The sequence below is a fragment of the Brienomyrus brachyistius genome, chromosome 25 (assembly GCF_023856365.1).
Source record: "Brienomyrus brachyistius isolate T26 chromosome 25, BBRACH_0.4, whole genome shotgun sequence".
NCBI classification, from domain to species: domain Eukaryota; kingdom Metazoa; phylum Chordata; class Actinopteri; order Osteoglossiformes; family Mormyridae; genus Brienomyrus; species Brienomyrus brachyistius.
Window position 1 is genome coordinate 12,250,484 of NC_064557.1, and position 17,500 is coordinate 12,267,983.

Sequence of the window (17,500 nt, forward strand, 5' to 3'; positions counted from 1 at the left end):
AGTTTCACCCACAACAACCACTACTCAATCAACACCTGCAACTGCAATTTTAACTTCTACTAATCCCCCAATTTCAGTTCTTGCAACCACTACCACTCTACCAACGACAAGAAAGACCACCACCCCATTACCAACAACTACAATAACAGCCACAACTACGACCCAGTCCACAAGCTTTACACCTAATGGTCCAACTTCTACTACAGTTCCAATTATAACTACTCCCCAACCAACAACTACAGCCACAACTACCACTACTACCCTACCCACAACTACATCCTCATCTATAACTACTACGCAACCATCAACACCTACAGTCACAACCACCACTACTACCCTACCCACAACTACATCCTCATCTATAACTACTACGCAACCAACAACACCTACAGTCACAACCACCACTACTACCCTACCCACAAATGCATCTACAACTAGTACTCAAGCAGTAACAACTGCAGCTTTTACTACTACCCAACAAACAACTACAGTTTCACCCACAACAACCACTACTCAATCAACACCTGCAACTGCAATTTTAACTTCTACTGATTCCCCAACTTCAGTTCTTGCAACCACTACCACTCTACCAACGACAAGAAAGACCACCACCCCATTACCAACAACTACAATAACAGCCACAACTACGACCCAGTCCACAACTTTTACACCTAATGGTCCAACTTCTACTACCGTTCCAATTATAACTACTCCCCAACCAACAACTACAGCCACAACTACCACTACTACCCTACCCACAACTACATCCTCATCTATAACTACTCCCCAACCAACAACTACAGCCACAACTACCACTACTACCCTACCCACAAATGCATCTACAACTAGTACTCAAGCAGTAACAACTACAGCTTTCACTACTACTCAACAAACAACTACAGTTTCACCCACAACAACCACTACTCAATCAACACCTGCAACTGCAATTTTAACTTCTACTAATCCCCCAATTTCAGTTCTTGCAACCACTACCACTCTACCAACGACAAGAAAGACCACCACCCCATTACCAACAACTACAATAACAGCCACAACTACGACCCAGTCCACAAGCTTTACACCTAATGGTCCAACTTCTACTACAGTTCCAATTATAACTACTCCCCAACCAACAACTACAGCCACAACTACCACTACTACCCTACCCACAACTACATCCTCATCTATAACTACTACGCAACCATCAACACCTACAGTCACAACCACCACTACTACCCTACCCACAACTACATCCTCATCTATAACTACTACGCAACCAACAACACCTACAGTAACAACCACCACTACTACCCTACCCACAAATGCATCTACAACTAGTACTCAAGCAGTAACAACTGCAGCTTTTACTACTACCCAACAAACAACTACAGTTTCACCCACAACAACCACTACTCAATCAACACCTGCAACTGCAATTTTAACTTCTACTAATTCCCCAACTTCAGTTCTTGCAACCACTACCACTCTACCAACGACAAGAAAGACCACCACCCCATTACCAACAACTACAATAACAGCCACTACAACCCAGTCCACAAGCTTTACACCTAATGGTCCAACTTCTACTACAGTTCCAATTATAACTACTCCCCAACCAACAACTACAGCCACAACTACCACTACTACCCTACCCACAACTACATCCTCATCCATAACTACTCCCCAACCAACAACTACAGCCACAACTACCACTACTACCCTACCCACAAATGCATCTACACCTAGTACTCAAGCAGTAACAACTACAGCTTTCACTACTACTCAACAAACAACTACAGTTTCACCCACAACAACCACTACTCAATCAACACCTGCAACTCCAATTTTCACTTCTACTAAGTCCTCAACTTCTCTTATTACAACTACTATCATTCTACCAAAAACAAGAAGCACCACCACCCTATTAGAAACAACTACAGTACCAACCACAACTACAACCCAGTCCACAACTTTTACACCTAATGGTCCAACTTCTACTACAGTTCCAATTATAACTACTCGCCAACCAACAACTACAGCCACAACTACCACTACTACCCTACCCACAACTACATCCTCATCCATAACTACTCCCAAACCAACAACTACAGCCACAACTACCACTACTACCCTACCCACAAATGCATCTACAACTAGTACTCAAGCAGTAACAACTACAGCTTTCAGTACTACTCAACAAACAACTACAGTTTCACCCACAACAACCACTACTCAATCAACACCTGCAACTGCAATTTTAACTTCTACTAATTCCCCAACTTCAGTTCTTGCAACCACTACCACTCTACCAACGACAAGAAAGACCACCACCCCATTACCAACTACAATAACAGCCACAACTACGACCCAGTCCACAACTTTTACACCTAATGGTCCAACTTCTACTACCGTTCCAATTATAACTACTCCCCAACCAACAACTACAGCCACAACTACCACTACCACCCTACCCACAACTGCATCTACCACTGAACTACCAAATACTACTCCAGTTACCACTAGTACTTCACCCACCACTAGCATCACAACCAAACCTAAGACTATATCTCCATCAACAACTACTTCTCAACAAACAACTACAACCGCTCCTACTACTCCCACTAATAGAAGAGGTACTACTACAAATATGAAAACAACATCTACACGCACCGTATCTAGAGATTCTGCTACGGGATTAGAAGTTCCCCTAAACCTGACCTTCAAAATACCTAAAGAATTTGATTATGCCCTCACTAACAGCAGTTCTGCGGAGTATAAAGCACTGGAAAATACTGTTGTTCTTCAGGTACATTAGCCCATGAGTGACAAAGAAATGTTTTACAGTTATTCTCTTCAACACTGCTTTCTGTCTGCATCAGTAGTTCTCAAAATCTGCCTTCGGGACCTACTGCCCTGCTTGTTTTCCAGCTATCTCTGCCCCAAACACAAGTCCCAGCTGTCTTTCAGCTTCTGATTGACTGAACACACCTGATCCAGGTAATCAGCAGTGTGTGGGGCAGGGATAGCTGGAAAACAAGCAGGGCAGTGGGGCCTGAGGACCGTGTTTGAGAACCACTGGTCTACATCAAGAAGATATTTAGTCTAATTTAATGATGCTTGATTCAATAAAAACATATTTCATACTTAATCCTGCAAATAGCCATATATATATATATATATATATATATATATATATATATATATATATATATATTAAATAATTACATTTCACATATTATAATTTTTCCCAACAGTTGAATGCTGTGTACATGAAAGAGTACTGGGACATCTTCCTCAGATGTATTCTCATCTGTTTCAGGTAAGGACAGGTGCATTTTTATCGCTTATGATTGGGACAATGATATCCGTTATATGGCAGATATAATACATTTGTATGGTAAGCTTGAGACAGCAATCCAGAACCTAATCTTGTTACCTCACACTTGCTGGGTTCAGGGATCAAATACAACCCTATATGTGTGTCCAGAGTTTGTATAATCTACCCAATGCTTTAATGCCATTGATTTTTTACACATTGCTGAGGGTGGAGGAGAAATATCAATTGGACCAATTTACTTTATTTGATTTATTTGTGCACAATACTTCATTTCATGAACCCTACAAAATGGTACCAGGCGCTATTACGATTTTGGCTTGACAATTACACCACGGTGCTACAATTTAATGATGCATATTTCCCATTTCAGTTTACATGTGTTGTTGTCAGGACTTGACAACACTGAAAACTCCCTTTATTCTATATGTGTTACTGTACTGTATCACCCAAGTTTGAATTTTAAATGCCAGATTTGATTTTTATTTTTCTTATTTTTGCTACTCATTTCATATTTTTTAGACATAATGTTGCTGCTTTACAAATATGTTTATTCTCAATCTCCCTCTCATTAGGCCTGGTTCAACAGAAGCAATAACCCAGTTGATCTTCAAAAATCAGTCAGTTGTTCCTAATATTACTGATGTTGGTCAGACATTGAAAGAAGCCATTAACACTTCAGAAATTTCTTTGGATATTATACTTGATACCATTAGTGCAGGTAAGTGGCATTCATTTTTATTCAAAGTCAAATTTAGTTATGCATTCAATCATTAATATTGCTAGCTGTTTAATTACTTTTACTTTGTTCCAGTGCTCACTACCCCACCAACGACAACAAACACTACTCCTGAAACAACTTCAAGTACAGCTCCAACCACTATGATGTCACTCACAGCTAGCACCACTACCCAACGAACAGCTTTGGATCCAAGTAACACTACTACTAATTCCATGGCCGAACACGTAACAATCAGTAGTCCTCTACCTAAAGCTCTAAGTACTACAACTAACATATCCACAACTATTACAACGACAGGTCAATATAGAACAACTGTCAAACCAACAACACCTACAGTCACAAGTACCAGTACTACAACTCACACAATTACAACAAAATCAGACACCTCGATTAAAGCTACCATGACTACAACACCGAAAACAGCTACAACTGCGACGACCCGCACCTCCCAGTCCACAAAAGCGAGCACGACTACCACACCGAAAACAGCTACAACTGCGACAACCCGCACCTCCCAGTCCACAAAAACGAGCACGACTACCACACCGAAAACAGCTACAACTGCGACAACCCGCACCTCCCAGTCCACAAAAACGAGCACGACTACCACACCGAAAACAGCTACAACTGCGACAACCCGCACCTCCCAGTCCACAAAAACGAGCACGACTACCACACCGAAAACAGCTACAACTGCGACAACCCGCACCTCCCAGCCCACAAAAACGAGCACGAAAACCACACCGAAAACAGCTACAACTGCGACAACCCGCACCTCCCAGTCCACTAAAACGAGCACGAAAACCACACCGAAAACAGCTACAACTGCGACAACCCGCACCTCCCAGTCCACAAAAACGAGCACGAAATCCACACCGAAAACAGCTACAACTGCGACAACCCGCACCTCCCAGTCCACAAAAACGAGCACGAAATCCACACCGAAAACAGCTACAACTGCGACAACCCGCACCTCCCAGTCCACAAAAACGAGCACGACTACCACACCGAAAACACCTAATGGTCCAAATTCCACTACAGTTCCAAGTATAACTACTGTCCAACCAACAACTACACCCACAACTACCACTGCTACCCTAACCACAACTACATCCTCATCTATAACTACTACGCAACCAACAACACCTAAAGTCACAAGTACCATTACTACCCTACCCACAACTGCATCTACAACTAGTACTCAAGCAGTAACAACTACAGCTTCCACTACTACCCAACAAACATCTACCGTTTCACCCACAACAACCACTACTCAATCAACACTTTCAACTGTAATTTTCACTTCTACCAATCCCCCGTCTTCACTTCTTACAACCACTACCACTCTACCAACAACAAGAAGCACCACCACCCTATTAGAAACAACTACAGTACCAACCACAACTACAACCCAGTCCACAACTGTTACACCTAGTGGTCCAACTTCTATTATAGTTCCAAGTACAACTACTGTTCAACCAACAACACCTACAGTCACAACTGCCACTACTACCCTACCCACAACTACATCTACAACTAGTACTCAAGCAGTAACAACTACAGCTTCCACTACTACCCAACAAACATCTACCGTTTCACCCACAACAACCACTACTCAATCAACACTTTCAACTGTAATTTTCACTTCTACCAATCCCCCATCTTCACTTCTTACAACCACTACCACTCTACCAACAACAAGAAGCACCACCACCCCATTACCAACAACTGCAGTACCAACCACAACTACAACCCAGTCCACAACTGTTACACCTAATGGTCCAACTTCTACTATAGTTCCAAGTACAACTACTGTTCAACCAACAACACCTAGAGTCACAACTACCACTACTACCCTACCCACAACTGCATCTACAACTAGTACTCAAGCAGTAACAACTACAGCTTCCACTACTACCCAACAAACATCTACCGTTTCACCCACAACAACCACTACTCAATCAACACTTTCAACTGTAATTTTCACTTCTACCAATCCCCCATCTTCACTTCTTACAACCACTACCACTCTACCAACAACAAGAAGCACCACCACCCCATTACCAACAACTGCAGTACCAACCACAACTACAACCCAGTCCACAACTGTTACACCTAGTGGTCCAACTTCTATTATAGTTCCAAGTACAACTACTGTTCAACCAACAACACCTACAGTCACAACTACCACTACTACCCTACCCACAACTACATCTCCATCTATAACTACTACGCAGCCAACAACACCTACAGTCACAACTACCACTACTACCCTACCCATAACTGCATCTACAACTAGTACTCAAGAAGTAACAACTACAGCTTCCACTACTACCCAACAAACAACTACCGTTTCACCCACAACCACTTCTCAATCAACACCTTCAACTGCAATTTTCACTTCTACCAATTCCCCATCTACACTTCTTGCAACTACTACCACTCTACCAACAACAAAAAGCACCACCACCCCATTACCAACAACTACAGTACCAACCACAACTACAACCCAGTCCACAACTGTTACACCTAATGGTCCAACTTCTACTCTAGTTCCAAGTACAACTACTGTTCAACCAACAACACCTAGAGTCACAACTACCACTACGACCCTACCCACAACTGCATCTACAACTAGTACTCAAGCAGTAACAACTACAGCTTCCACTACTACCCAACAAACAACTACCGTTTCACCCACAACCACTACTCAATCAACACTTTCAACTGTAATTTTCACTTCTACCAATCCCCCATCTTCACTTCTTACAACCACTACCACTCTACCAACAACAAGAAGCACCACCACCCCATTACCAACAACTGCAGTACCAACCACAACTATGACCCAGTCGACAACTTTTACACCTAATGGTCCAACTTCTACTGTAGTTCTAAGTACAACTACTATTCAACCAACAACATCTACAGTCACAACTACCACTACTACCCTACCCACAACTACATCTCCATCTATAACTACTACACAACCAACAACACCTACAGTCACAACTACCACTACTACACTACCCACAACTGCATCTACAACTAGTACTCAAGCAGTAACCACTACAGCTTCCACTACTCTCCAACAAACAACTTCCGTTTCACCCACAACAACCACTACTCAATTAACACCTTCAACTGCAATTTTGACTTCTACCAAATCCCCAACTTCACTTCTTACAACCACTATCACTCTACCAACAACAAGAAGAATCACCATCCAACTTACTAGTACAGCCCCTAACAGCACGATGACACAAAAAATTACATCTCCAACTATCACTCCAAAGCTGGCCACAACTGAAATTACTCTTGAGCCAACCAGAACTACAGTTCTAACCACCAGTACTACCCTACCCACTACTCACACAACTGCATCTTCATCTACAAGTACTACCCAACCAACTACAGGTCCATTTACCACTGTCACACTACCCGTTACGACAGCTAAAACTAGCTCACAGCCACTGACAACTTTAACTTCCACTACTACCCAACTAAGAACTACAGTTCCAACCACTACTATTCAACCATCAATGACTATAACTCCAACTACCACTACTGCGACATCTCCAGCTACTACAAATTCAGTTCCAAGTACTACTACAATACAGCCAATAACTACAGCTTCCAGTCCTACCCAACTGGCAAATACATCATTGACAATCACTACTACCCCATCCCCAACTACTAAAATTACAGGTCCAAGTACAACTACTACCCAGTCAGCAATGACTACAGCTGAAACTACTACTGGGCTAAACAGAACTTCTTCTGCATCTACAACTACCAATGAACCTATATCTACAGTTCAAACTACTACTGCTACCCTACCCACAATTCAATTCCCATCAAGGTCTACAACCCAATTAACAACTAGAATGATAACTACACAAACATCTTCAACGACAATATGCAGAGATCCTCCTACGAGATTGGAAGGTTTCCTCATATTGTACTTCAACATACGTCAAGAATTTACTCAAGACTACAAGAACAGTAGTTCTGCGAAATATAAATCATTGGAAAATTCTATTAATACTCAGGTACATTTTTCAACCTGTAGCACATAATGTTTTACATTTGTTGTCTTGTCTACATTTAAAATGTTGTTCATTTTAATTTGGTGTTAATAATTTTTGCAATTATAGCTGAAAATGATTGTGTGTATTAGATACATTCATTATACATGATATTATTCCTCTCAACAGTTGTATAATTTGTACAAAGGATTATACTTCTCAGACTTCCTAAGGTGCATCGTCATACATTTCTGGTAAGAAGAGCTGCATCTTTATCAGCTATGACTGGAACAATAATTTCCATAATATTTTACTGAATACTGCCATTTCAGAACATTGTTATTTTTGTTTTATTGGGGCTTTGAACCAGTAACATTTCAATCATAAATGTGCATTCCCCCACCGCCCCAACCTAATTGTGTCACTTCAGACTTCTAGGAATCAGGGATCAAACATTGCCACATTGCTTTTATGGATTCCTATCATAATGTAAAGCTATGCATTTATGAATTAGTGGATGCAAAGAGCTGTTAAGTATATTGGTAAATTTGGTCATGCCTTACTTCATTGACTCTTCAGAAAATGTTACGACGATCTAATGCAATTTGGGTATCAGTTAATGTTAGCCATGACGATTATAGCCTGGTGGTACAAATTAAGGATAGATATCCATCCATCCATCCATCCATCCATTCTTTCTTTATGTATCATTCTCTTGTATGTTACAAGTTTTTAAATACCCTTTATTTGTTTATTTATTCATTCTGGTTTATTTACTTCTTTTTTAGATAAAATGTTGCTGTACTATAATACTGTTACTCTCAATCTGCCCCTCATTAGGCCTGGTTCAATAGGAGTAACAACCAATTTGGTCTTCCAAAGTTACTCTGTCCTTCCTAATATTACTACTGTGGTGGACGAACTACAGGAAGCCATTAACAACTCAGCAGTCTCTTTAGATATTATTCTAAATAGCATTTATGCAGGTAAGTGACTTCATTTAATCAAGTAAAGTTTATTCGTATTTTCAACTTTATATATTGTCAGCTATTTCATAACTTTAGTTATTTGTCAGAAATGTCAAAATAAGAAATAAATGCGTTCTATAAAGCATTTTGATGTTATTAACTAACCTGTTTTGCAAACAGAACTACCAAACATCACTAACAGCACAACTACCACAGAAGCTCCGAATACCAGCCTGGCCCAACCAAAGACAAATACACCTACAATAAGCAGTACTGCTGAGATGTCCTCAGCTCCAACTACTATACATGAATTCACAACTACGGCTGCCACCACCATGCCGTCTACAAGTACAACCGCTGCTCAACCCACAACTTCAGCTCCAGTAACCAGCTTCAGCAGTACTCCAACTGTACCTCTAACGTCATCTATGACAGAAACAGCAACAGTAAGCACCATTACCGAAGTAATGATGACCACAGCTCCAACTACCACTTCTGCCCCATCCACAATGATTACAAGTACAATCATTAATACTTCTACAATTCACCAAACACCAACTATAACTGAAAGTGCCACTACTCCCCTACCCACAACTACATCTCCATCTTCAACTACTGAGGAACTAACGACAACTCCAAGTCCAAGCAGCACTCCTGAACCACTAATGAGTACAGGATCAACCAGTAATATTCCACCCACAGGCACAACCACTACTGAAGCAACAACTTCAGCCCCAATTACCAGCTTCAGCAGTTCTCCAACAGTACCTCTAACATCGTCTATTACAGAATCAGCAACAGTAAGGACCACAACCGAAGTAATGATGACCACAGCTCCAACTACCACTTCTGCCCCATCGACAATGATTACAAGTACAATCATTAATGCTTCTACAATTCACCAAACACCAACTATAACTGAAAGTGCCACTACTGCCCTACCCACAACTACATCTCCATCTTCAACTACTGAAGAACTAACGACAACTCCAAGTCCAAGCAGCACTCCTGAATCACTAATGAGTACAGGATCAACCACTAATATTCCACCCACAGGCACAACCACTACTGAAGCAACAACTTCAGCCCCAATTACCAGCTTCAGCAGTTCTCCAACGGTACCTTTAACGTCATCTATGACAGAAACACCCAAAGCAAGCACCACTACCGAAGGAATGATGACCACAGCTCCAACTACCACTTCTGCCCCATCCACAATGATTACAAGTACAATCCTTAACACTTCTACAATTCACCAAACACCAACTGTAACTGAAGGTGCCAGTACTCCCCTACCCACAACTACATCTCCATCTTCAACTACTGAAGAACTAACGACAACTCCAAGTCCAAGCAGCACTCCTGAATCACTAATGAGTACAGGACCAACCACTAATATTCCACCCACAGGCACAACCACTACTGAAGCAACAACTTCAGCCCCAATTACCAGCTTCAGCAGTTCTCCAACGGTACCTCTAACGTCATCTATGACAGAAACACCCACAGCAAGCACCACTACCGAAGGAATGATGACCACAGCTCCAACTACCACTTCTGCCCCATCCACAATGATTACAAGTACAATCCTTAACACTTCTACAATTCACCAAACACCAACTGTAACTGAAGGTGCCAGTACTCCCCTACCCACAACTACATCTCCATCTTCAACTACTGAGGAACTAACGACAACTCCAAGTCCAAGCAGCACTCCTGAATCACTAATGAGTACAGGATCAACCACTAATATTCCACCCACAGGCACAACCACTACTGAAGCAACAACTTCAGCCACAATTACCAGCTTCAGCAGTTCTCCAACGGTACCTTTAACGTCATCTATGACAGAAACACCCACAGCAAGCACCACTACCGAAGGAATGATGACCACAGCTCCAACTACCACTTCTGCCCCATCCACAATGATTACAAGTACAATTCTTAACACTTCTACAATTCACCAAACACCAACTATAACTGAAGGTGCCAGTACTCCCCTACCCACAACTACATCTCCATCTTCAACTACTGAAGAACTAACGACAACTCCAAGTCCAAGCAGCACTCCTGAATCACTAATGAGTACAGGACCAACCACTAATATTCCACCCACAGGCACAACCACTACTGAAGCAACAACTTCAGCCCCAATTACCAGCTTCAGCAGTTCTCCAACGGTACCTCTAACGTCATCTATGACAGAAACACCCACAGCAAGCACCACTACCGAAGGAATGATGACCACAGCTCCAACTACCACTTCTGCCCCATCGACAATGATTACAAGTACAATCATTAATACTTCTACAATTCACGAAACACCAACTATAACTGAAAGTGCCTCTACTCCCCTACCCACAACTACATCTCCATCTTCAACTACTGAGGAACTAACGACAACTCCAAGTCCAAGCAGCACTCCTGAACCACTAATGAGTACAGGATCAACCAGTAATATTCCACCCACAGGCACAACCACTACTGAAGCAACAACTTCAGCCCCAATTACCAGCTTCAGCAGTTCTCCAACGGTACCTTTAACGTCATCTATGACAAAAACACCCACAGCAAGCACCACTACCGAAGGAATGATGACCACAGCTCCAACTACCACTTCTGCCCCATCCACAATGATTACAAGTACAATCCTTAACACTTCTACAATTCACCAAACACCAACTGTAACTGAAGGTGCCAGTACTCCCCTACCCACAACTACATCTCCATCTTCAACTACTGAAGAACTAACGACAACTCCAAGTCCAAGCAGCACTCCTGAATCACTAATGAGTACAGGACCAACCACTAATATTCCACCCACAGGCACAACCACTACTGAAGCAACAACTTCAGCCCCAATTACCAGCTTCAGCAGTTCTCCAACGGTACCTCTAACGTCATCTATGACAGAAACACCCACAGCAAGCACCACTACCGAAGGAATGATGACCACAGCTCCAACTACCACTTCTGCCCCATCGACAATGATTACAAGTACAATCATTAATACTTCTACAATTCACGAAACACCAACTATAACTGAAAGTGCCTCTACTCCCCTACCCACAACTACATCTCCATCTTCAACTACTGAGGAACTAACGACAACTCCAAGTCCAAGCAGCACTCCTGAACCACTAATGAGTACAGGATCAACCAGTAATATTCCACCCACAGGCACAACCACTACTGAAGAAACAACTTCAGCCCCAATTACCAGCTTCAGCAGTTCTCCAACGGTACCTCTAACATCGTCTATTACAGAATCAGCAACAATAAGCACCACTACCGAAGTAATGATGACCACAGCTCCAACTACCACTTCTGCCCCATCCTCAATGATTAAAAGTACAATCCTTAACACTTCTACAATTCACCAAACACCTACTATAACTGAAGGTGCCAGTACTCCCCTACCCACAACTACATCTCCATCTTCAACTACTGAAGAACTAACGACAACTCCAAGTCCAAGCAGCACTCCTGAATCACTAATGAGTACAGGACCAACCACTAATATTCCACCCACAGGCACAACCACTACTGAAGCAACAACTTCAGCCCCAATTACCAGCTTCAGCAGTTCTCCAACGGTACCTCTAACGTCATCTATGACAGGAACACCCACTGCAAGCACCACTACCGAAGGAATGATGACCACAGCTCCAACTACCATTTCTGCCCCATCCACAATGATTACAAGTACAATCCTTAACACTTCTACAATTCACCAAACACCAACTGTAACTGAAGGTGCCAGTACTCCCCTACCCACAACTACATCTCCATCTTCAACTACTGAAGAACTAACGACAACTCCAAGTCCAAGCAGCACTCCTGAATCACTAATGAGTACAGGACCAACCACTAATATTCCACCCACAGGCACAACCACTACTGAAGCAACAACTTCAGCCCCAATTACCAGCTTCAGCAGTTCTCCAACGGTAGCTCTAACATCGTCTATTACAGAATCAGCAACAATAAGCACCACTACCGAAGTAATGATGACCACAGCTCCAACTACCACTTCTGCCCCATCCACAATGATTACAAGTACAATCCTTAACACTTCTACAATTCACCAAACACCAACTATAACTGAAGGTGCCAGTACTCCCCTACCCACAACTACATCTCCATCTTCAACTACTGAAGAACTAACGACAACTCCAAGTCCAAGCAGCACTCCTGAATCACTAATGAGTACAGGACCAACCACTAATATTCCACCCACAGGCACAACCACTACTGAAGCAACAACTTCAGCCTCAATTACCAGCTTCAGCAGTTCTCCAACGGTACCTCTAACGTCATCAATGACAGGAACACCCACAGCAAGCACCACTACCGAAGGAATGATGACCACAGCTCCAACTACCATTTCTGCCCCATCCACAATGATTACAAGTACAATCCTTAACACTTCTACAATTCACCAAACACCAACTGTAACTGAAGGTGCCAGTACTCCCCTACTCACAACTACATCTCCATCTTCAACTACTGAAGAACTAACGACAACTCCAAGTCCAAGCAGCACTCCTGAATCACTAATGAGTACAGGACCAACCACTAATATTCCACCCACAGGCACAACCACTACTGAAGCAACAACTTCAGCCCCAATTACCAGCTTCAGCAGTTCTCCAACGGTACCTCTAACGTCATCTATGACAGAAACACCCACAGCAAGCACCACTACTGAAGGAATGATGACCACAGCTCCAACTACCACTTCTGCCCCATCGACAATGATTACAAGTACAATCATTAATACTTCTACAATTCACGAAACACCAACTATAACTGAAAGTGCCTCTACTCCCCTACCCACAACTACATCTCCATCTTCAACTACTGAGGAACTAACGACAACTCCAAGTCCAAGCAGCACTCCTGAACCACTAATGAGTATAGGATCAACCAGTAATATTCCACCCACAGGCACAACCACTACTGAAGCAACAACTTCAGCCCCAATTACCAGCTTCAGCAGTTCTCCAACGGTACCTCTAACGTCATCAATGACAGGAACACCCACAGCAAGCACCACTACCGAAGGAATGATGACCACAGCTCCAACTACCATTTCTGCCCCATCCACAATGATTACAAGTACAATCCTTAACACTTCTACAATTCACCAAACACCAACTGTAACTGAAGGTGCCAGTACTCCCCTACCCACAACTACATCTCCATCTTCAACTACTGAAGAACTAACGACAACTCCAAGTCCAAGCAGCACTCCTGAATCACTAATGAGTACAGGACCAACCACTAATATTCCACCCACAGGCACAACCACTACTGAAGCAACAACTTCAGCCCCAATTACCAGCTTCAGCAGTTCTCCAATGGTACCTCTAACGTCATCTATGACAGAAACACCCACAGCAAGCACCACTACCGAAGGAATGATGACCACAGCTCCAACTACCACTTCTGCCCCATCGACAATGATTACAAGTACAATCATTAATACTTCTACAATTCACGAAACACCAACTATAACTGAAAGTGCCTCTACTCCCCTACCCACAACTACATCTCCATCTTCAACTACTGAGGAACTAACGACAACTCCAAGTCCAAGCAGCACTCCTGAACCACTAATGAGTACAGGATCAACCAGTAATATTCCACCCACAGGCACAACCACTACTGAAGAAACAACTTCAGCCCCAATTACCAGCTTCAGCAGTTCTCCAACGGTACCTCTAACATCGTCTATTACAGAATCAGCAACAATAAGCACCACTACCGAAGTAATGATGACCACAGCTCCAACTACCACTTCTGCCCCATCGACAATGATTGCAAGTACAATCCTCAGTAATTCTACAATTCATCAAACACCAACTGTAACTGAAGGTGACAGTACTCCTCTACCCACAAATACATCTCCATCTTCAACTACTGAGGAACTAACAACAACTCCAAGTCCAAGCAGCACTCCTGAACCACTTATGAGTACAGGATCAACCACTAATATTCCACCCACTGGTAGAACCACTACTCAAGCAACAACTTCAGCCCCAATTACCAGCTTCAGCAGTTCTCCAACTGAACCTCTAACATCATCTATGACAGAAACAGCAACAGCAAGCACCATTACCGAAGTAATGATGACCACAGCTCCAGCTACCACTTCTGCCCCATCCACAATGATTAAAAGTACAATCCTCAGTATTTCTACAATTCATCAAACACCAACTGTAACTGAAGGTGACAGTACTCCTCTACCCACAACTACATCTCCATCTTCAAATACTGAGGAACTAACTCCAAGTCCAAGCAGCAGTCCTGAACCACTTATCAGTACAGGATCAACCACTAATATTCCACCCAGAGGCACAACCACTACTGAAGCACGAACTTCAGCCCCAATTACCAGCTTCAGCAGTTCTCCAACGGTACCTCTAACGTCGTCCATTACAGAATCAGCAACAGTAAGCACCACTACCGAAGTAATGATGACCACAGCTCCAACTACCACTTCTGCCCCATCCACAATGATTACAAGTACAATCCTCAGTGTTTCTACAATTCATCAAACACCAACTGTAACTGAAGGTGACAGTACTCCTCTACCCACAACTACATCTCCATCTTCAACTGTTGAGGAACTAACAACAACTCCAAGTCCAAGCAGCACTTCTGAACCACTTATGAGTACAGGATCAACCACTAATATTCCACCAACAGGCACAACCACTACTGAAGCAACAACTTCAGCCCCAATTACCAGCTTCAGCAGTTCTCCAACGGCACCTCTAACGTCGTCCATTACAGAATCAGCAACAGTAAGCACCACTACCGAAGTAATGATGACCACAGCTCCAACTACCACTTCTGCCCCATCCACAATGATTACAAGTACAATCCTCAGTGTTTCTACAATTCATCAAACACCAACTGTAACTGAAGGTGACAGTACTCCTCTACCCACAACTACATCTCCATCTTCAACTGTTGAGGAACTAACAACAACTCCAAGTCCAAGCAGCACTTCTGAACCACTTATGAGTACAGGATCAACCACTAATATTCCACCAACAGGCACAACCACTACTGAAGCAACAACTTCAGCCCCAATTACCAGCTTCAGCAGTTCTCCAACGGTACCTCTAATGTCGTCCATTACAGAATCAGCAACAGTAAGCACCACTACCGAAGTAATGATGACCACAGCTCCAACTACCATTTCTGCCCCATCCACAATGATTACAAGTACAATCCTTAATACTTCTACAATTCACCAAACACCAACTATAACTAAAAGTGCCACTACTCCCCTACCCACAACTACATCTCCATCTTCAACTACTGAGGAACTAACGACAACTCCAAGTCCAAGCAGCACTCCTGAACCAATAATGAGTTCAGGATCAACCACTAATATTCCACCCACAGGCACAACCACTACTGAAGCAACAACTTCAGCCCCAATTACCAGCTTCAGCAGTTCTCCAACGGCACCTCTAACGTCGTCCATTACAGAATCAGCAACAGTAAGCACCACTACCGAAGTTATGATGACCACAGCTCCAACTACCACTTCTGCCCCATCCACAATGATTACAAGTACAATCCTCAGTGTTTCTACAATTCATCAAACACCAACTGTAACTGAAGGTGACAGTACTCCTCTACCCACAACTACACCTCCATCTTCAACTGTTGAGGAACTAACAACAACTCCAAGTCCAAGCAGCACTTCTGAACCACTTATGAGTACAGGATCAACCACTAATATTCCACCAACAGGCACAACCACTACTGAAGCAACAACTTCAGCCCCAATTACCAGCTTCAGCAGTTCTCCAACGGTACCTCTAACGTCGTCCATTACAGAATCAGCAACAGTAAGCACCACTACCGAAGTAATGATGACCACAGCTCCAACTACCATTTCTGCCCCATCCACAATGATTACAAGTACAATCCTTAATACTTCTACAATTCACCAAACACCAACTATAACTAAAAGTGCCACTACTCCCCTACCCACAACTACATCTCCATCTTCAACTACTGAGGAACTAACGACAACTCCAAGTCCAAGCAGCACTCCTGAACCAATAATGAGTTCAGGATCAACCACTAATATTCCACCCACAGGCACAACCACTACTGAAGCAACAACTTCAGCCCCAATTACCAGCTTCAGCAGTTCTCCAACTGTACCACTAACATCATCTATGACAGAAACAGCCACAGGAAGTACCACTACCGAAGTAATGATGACCACAGCTGCAACTACCACTTCTGCCCCATCCACAATGACTACGAGTACAATCCTTAATACTTTTACAATTCACCAAACACCAACTATAACTGAAAGTGCCACTACTCCCCTACCCACAACTACATCTCCATCTTCAACTACTGAGGAACTAACGACAACTCCAAGTCCAAG

General features: G+C 42.8%; 4 protein-coding genes across 4 annotated transcripts in view; all 4 read left to right on the forward strand.

Moving 5' to 3' along the window:
- The first annotated feature begins 422 nt into the window (after positions 1 to 422).
- LOC125720280 (mucin-2) lies at positions 423 to 3,012 on the forward strand. The gene is made up of 4 exons (XM_048995487.1): positions 423 to 448; positions 732 to 848; positions 1,107 to 1,291; positions 1,467 to 3,012. Exons 1-4 carry the CDS (start codon positions 423 to 425, stop codon positions 2,813 to 2,815), a joined length of 1,677 nt encoding a protein of 558 aa, XP_048851444.1. The 3' UTR covers positions 2,816 to 3,012.
- Positions 3,013 to 7,245: 4,233 nt separating this feature from the next.
- Positions 7,246 to 9,926, forward strand: LOC125720517 (hepatitis A virus cellular receptor 1-like). The gene is made up of 5 exons (XM_048996015.1): positions 7,246 to 8,128; positions 8,294 to 8,358; positions 8,945 to 9,090; positions 9,253 to 9,518; positions 9,862 to 9,926. Exons 1-5 carry the CDS (start codon positions 7,334 to 7,336, stop codon positions 9,874 to 9,876), a joined length of 1,287 nt encoding a protein of 428 aa, XP_048851972.1. The 5' UTR covers positions 7,246 to 7,333; the 3' UTR covers positions 9,877 to 9,926.
- Positions 9,927 to 10,358: 432 nt separating this feature from the next.
- Positions 10,359 to 14,647, forward strand: LOC125720281 (mucin-5AC-like). Its single transcript, XM_048995488.1, has 5 exons — positions 10,359 to 10,704; positions 11,059 to 11,412; positions 11,767 to 12,120; positions 14,245 to 14,438; positions 14,600 to 14,647. Exons 1-5 carry the CDS (start codon positions 10,446 to 10,448, stop codon positions 14,645 to 14,647), a joined length of 1,209 nt encoding a protein of 402 aa, XP_048851445.1. The 5' UTR covers positions 10,359 to 10,445.
- A 154-nt stretch (positions 14,648 to 14,801) lies between these two features.
- The window catches only part of LOC125720283 (mucin-5AC-like), a 4,928-nt gene continuing 2,229 nt past the window's right edge, over positions 14,802 to 17,500 (forward strand). Inside the window, exons 1-2 of the mRNA XM_048995489.1 lie at positions 14,802 to 15,084; positions 17,203 to 17,500. The exon at positions 17,203 to 17,500 is cut by the window's right edge and continues 1,216 nt beyond it. Coding sequence (XP_048851446.1) covers positions 14,850 to 15,084; positions 17,203 to 17,500 — 533 coding nt within the window. The 5' untranslated portion in view covers positions 14,802 to 14,849. The remainder of the gene's footprint in view (positions 15,085 to 17,202) is intronic.

Bases quoted from the DNA above. Each gene is read 5' to 3' on its own strand.
- LOC125720281 (XM_048995488.1), top strand. From the start codon at position 10,446: ATGAGTACAGGACCAACCACTAATATTCCACCCACAGGCACAACCACT. The intron at 10,705-11,058 runs GTGCCAGTACTC...CTATAACTGAAG, and splicing joins AACACCAACTGTAACTGAAG to GTGCCAGTACTCCCCTACCC. The intron at 11,413-11,766 runs GTGCCTCTACTC...CTGTAACTGAAG, and splicing joins AACACCAACTATAACTGAAA to GTGCCAGTACTCCCCTACCC.
- LOC125720517 (XM_048996015.1), top strand. From the start codon at position 7,334: ATGACACAAAAAATTACATCTCCAACTATCACTCCAAAGCTGGCCACA. The intron at 8,129-8,293 runs GTACATTTTTCA...TCCTCTCAACAG, and splicing joins AAAATTCTATTAATACTCAG to TTGTATAATTTGTACAAAGG. The intron at 9,091-9,252 runs GTAAGTGACTTC...TTTTGCAAACAG, and splicing joins TCTAAATAGCATTTATGCAG to AACTACCAAACATCACTAAC.
- LOC125720280 (XM_048995487.1), top strand. From the start codon at position 423: ATGCATCTACAACTAGTACTCAAGCA. The intron at 849-1,106 runs GTACTCAAGCAG...CTTCTACTACAG, and splicing joins CACAAATGCATCTACAACTA to TTCCAATTATAACTACTCCC. The intron at 1,292-1,466 runs GTAACAACCACC...CCCCAACTTCAG, and splicing joins CGCAACCAACAACACCTACA to TTCTTGCAACCACTACCACT.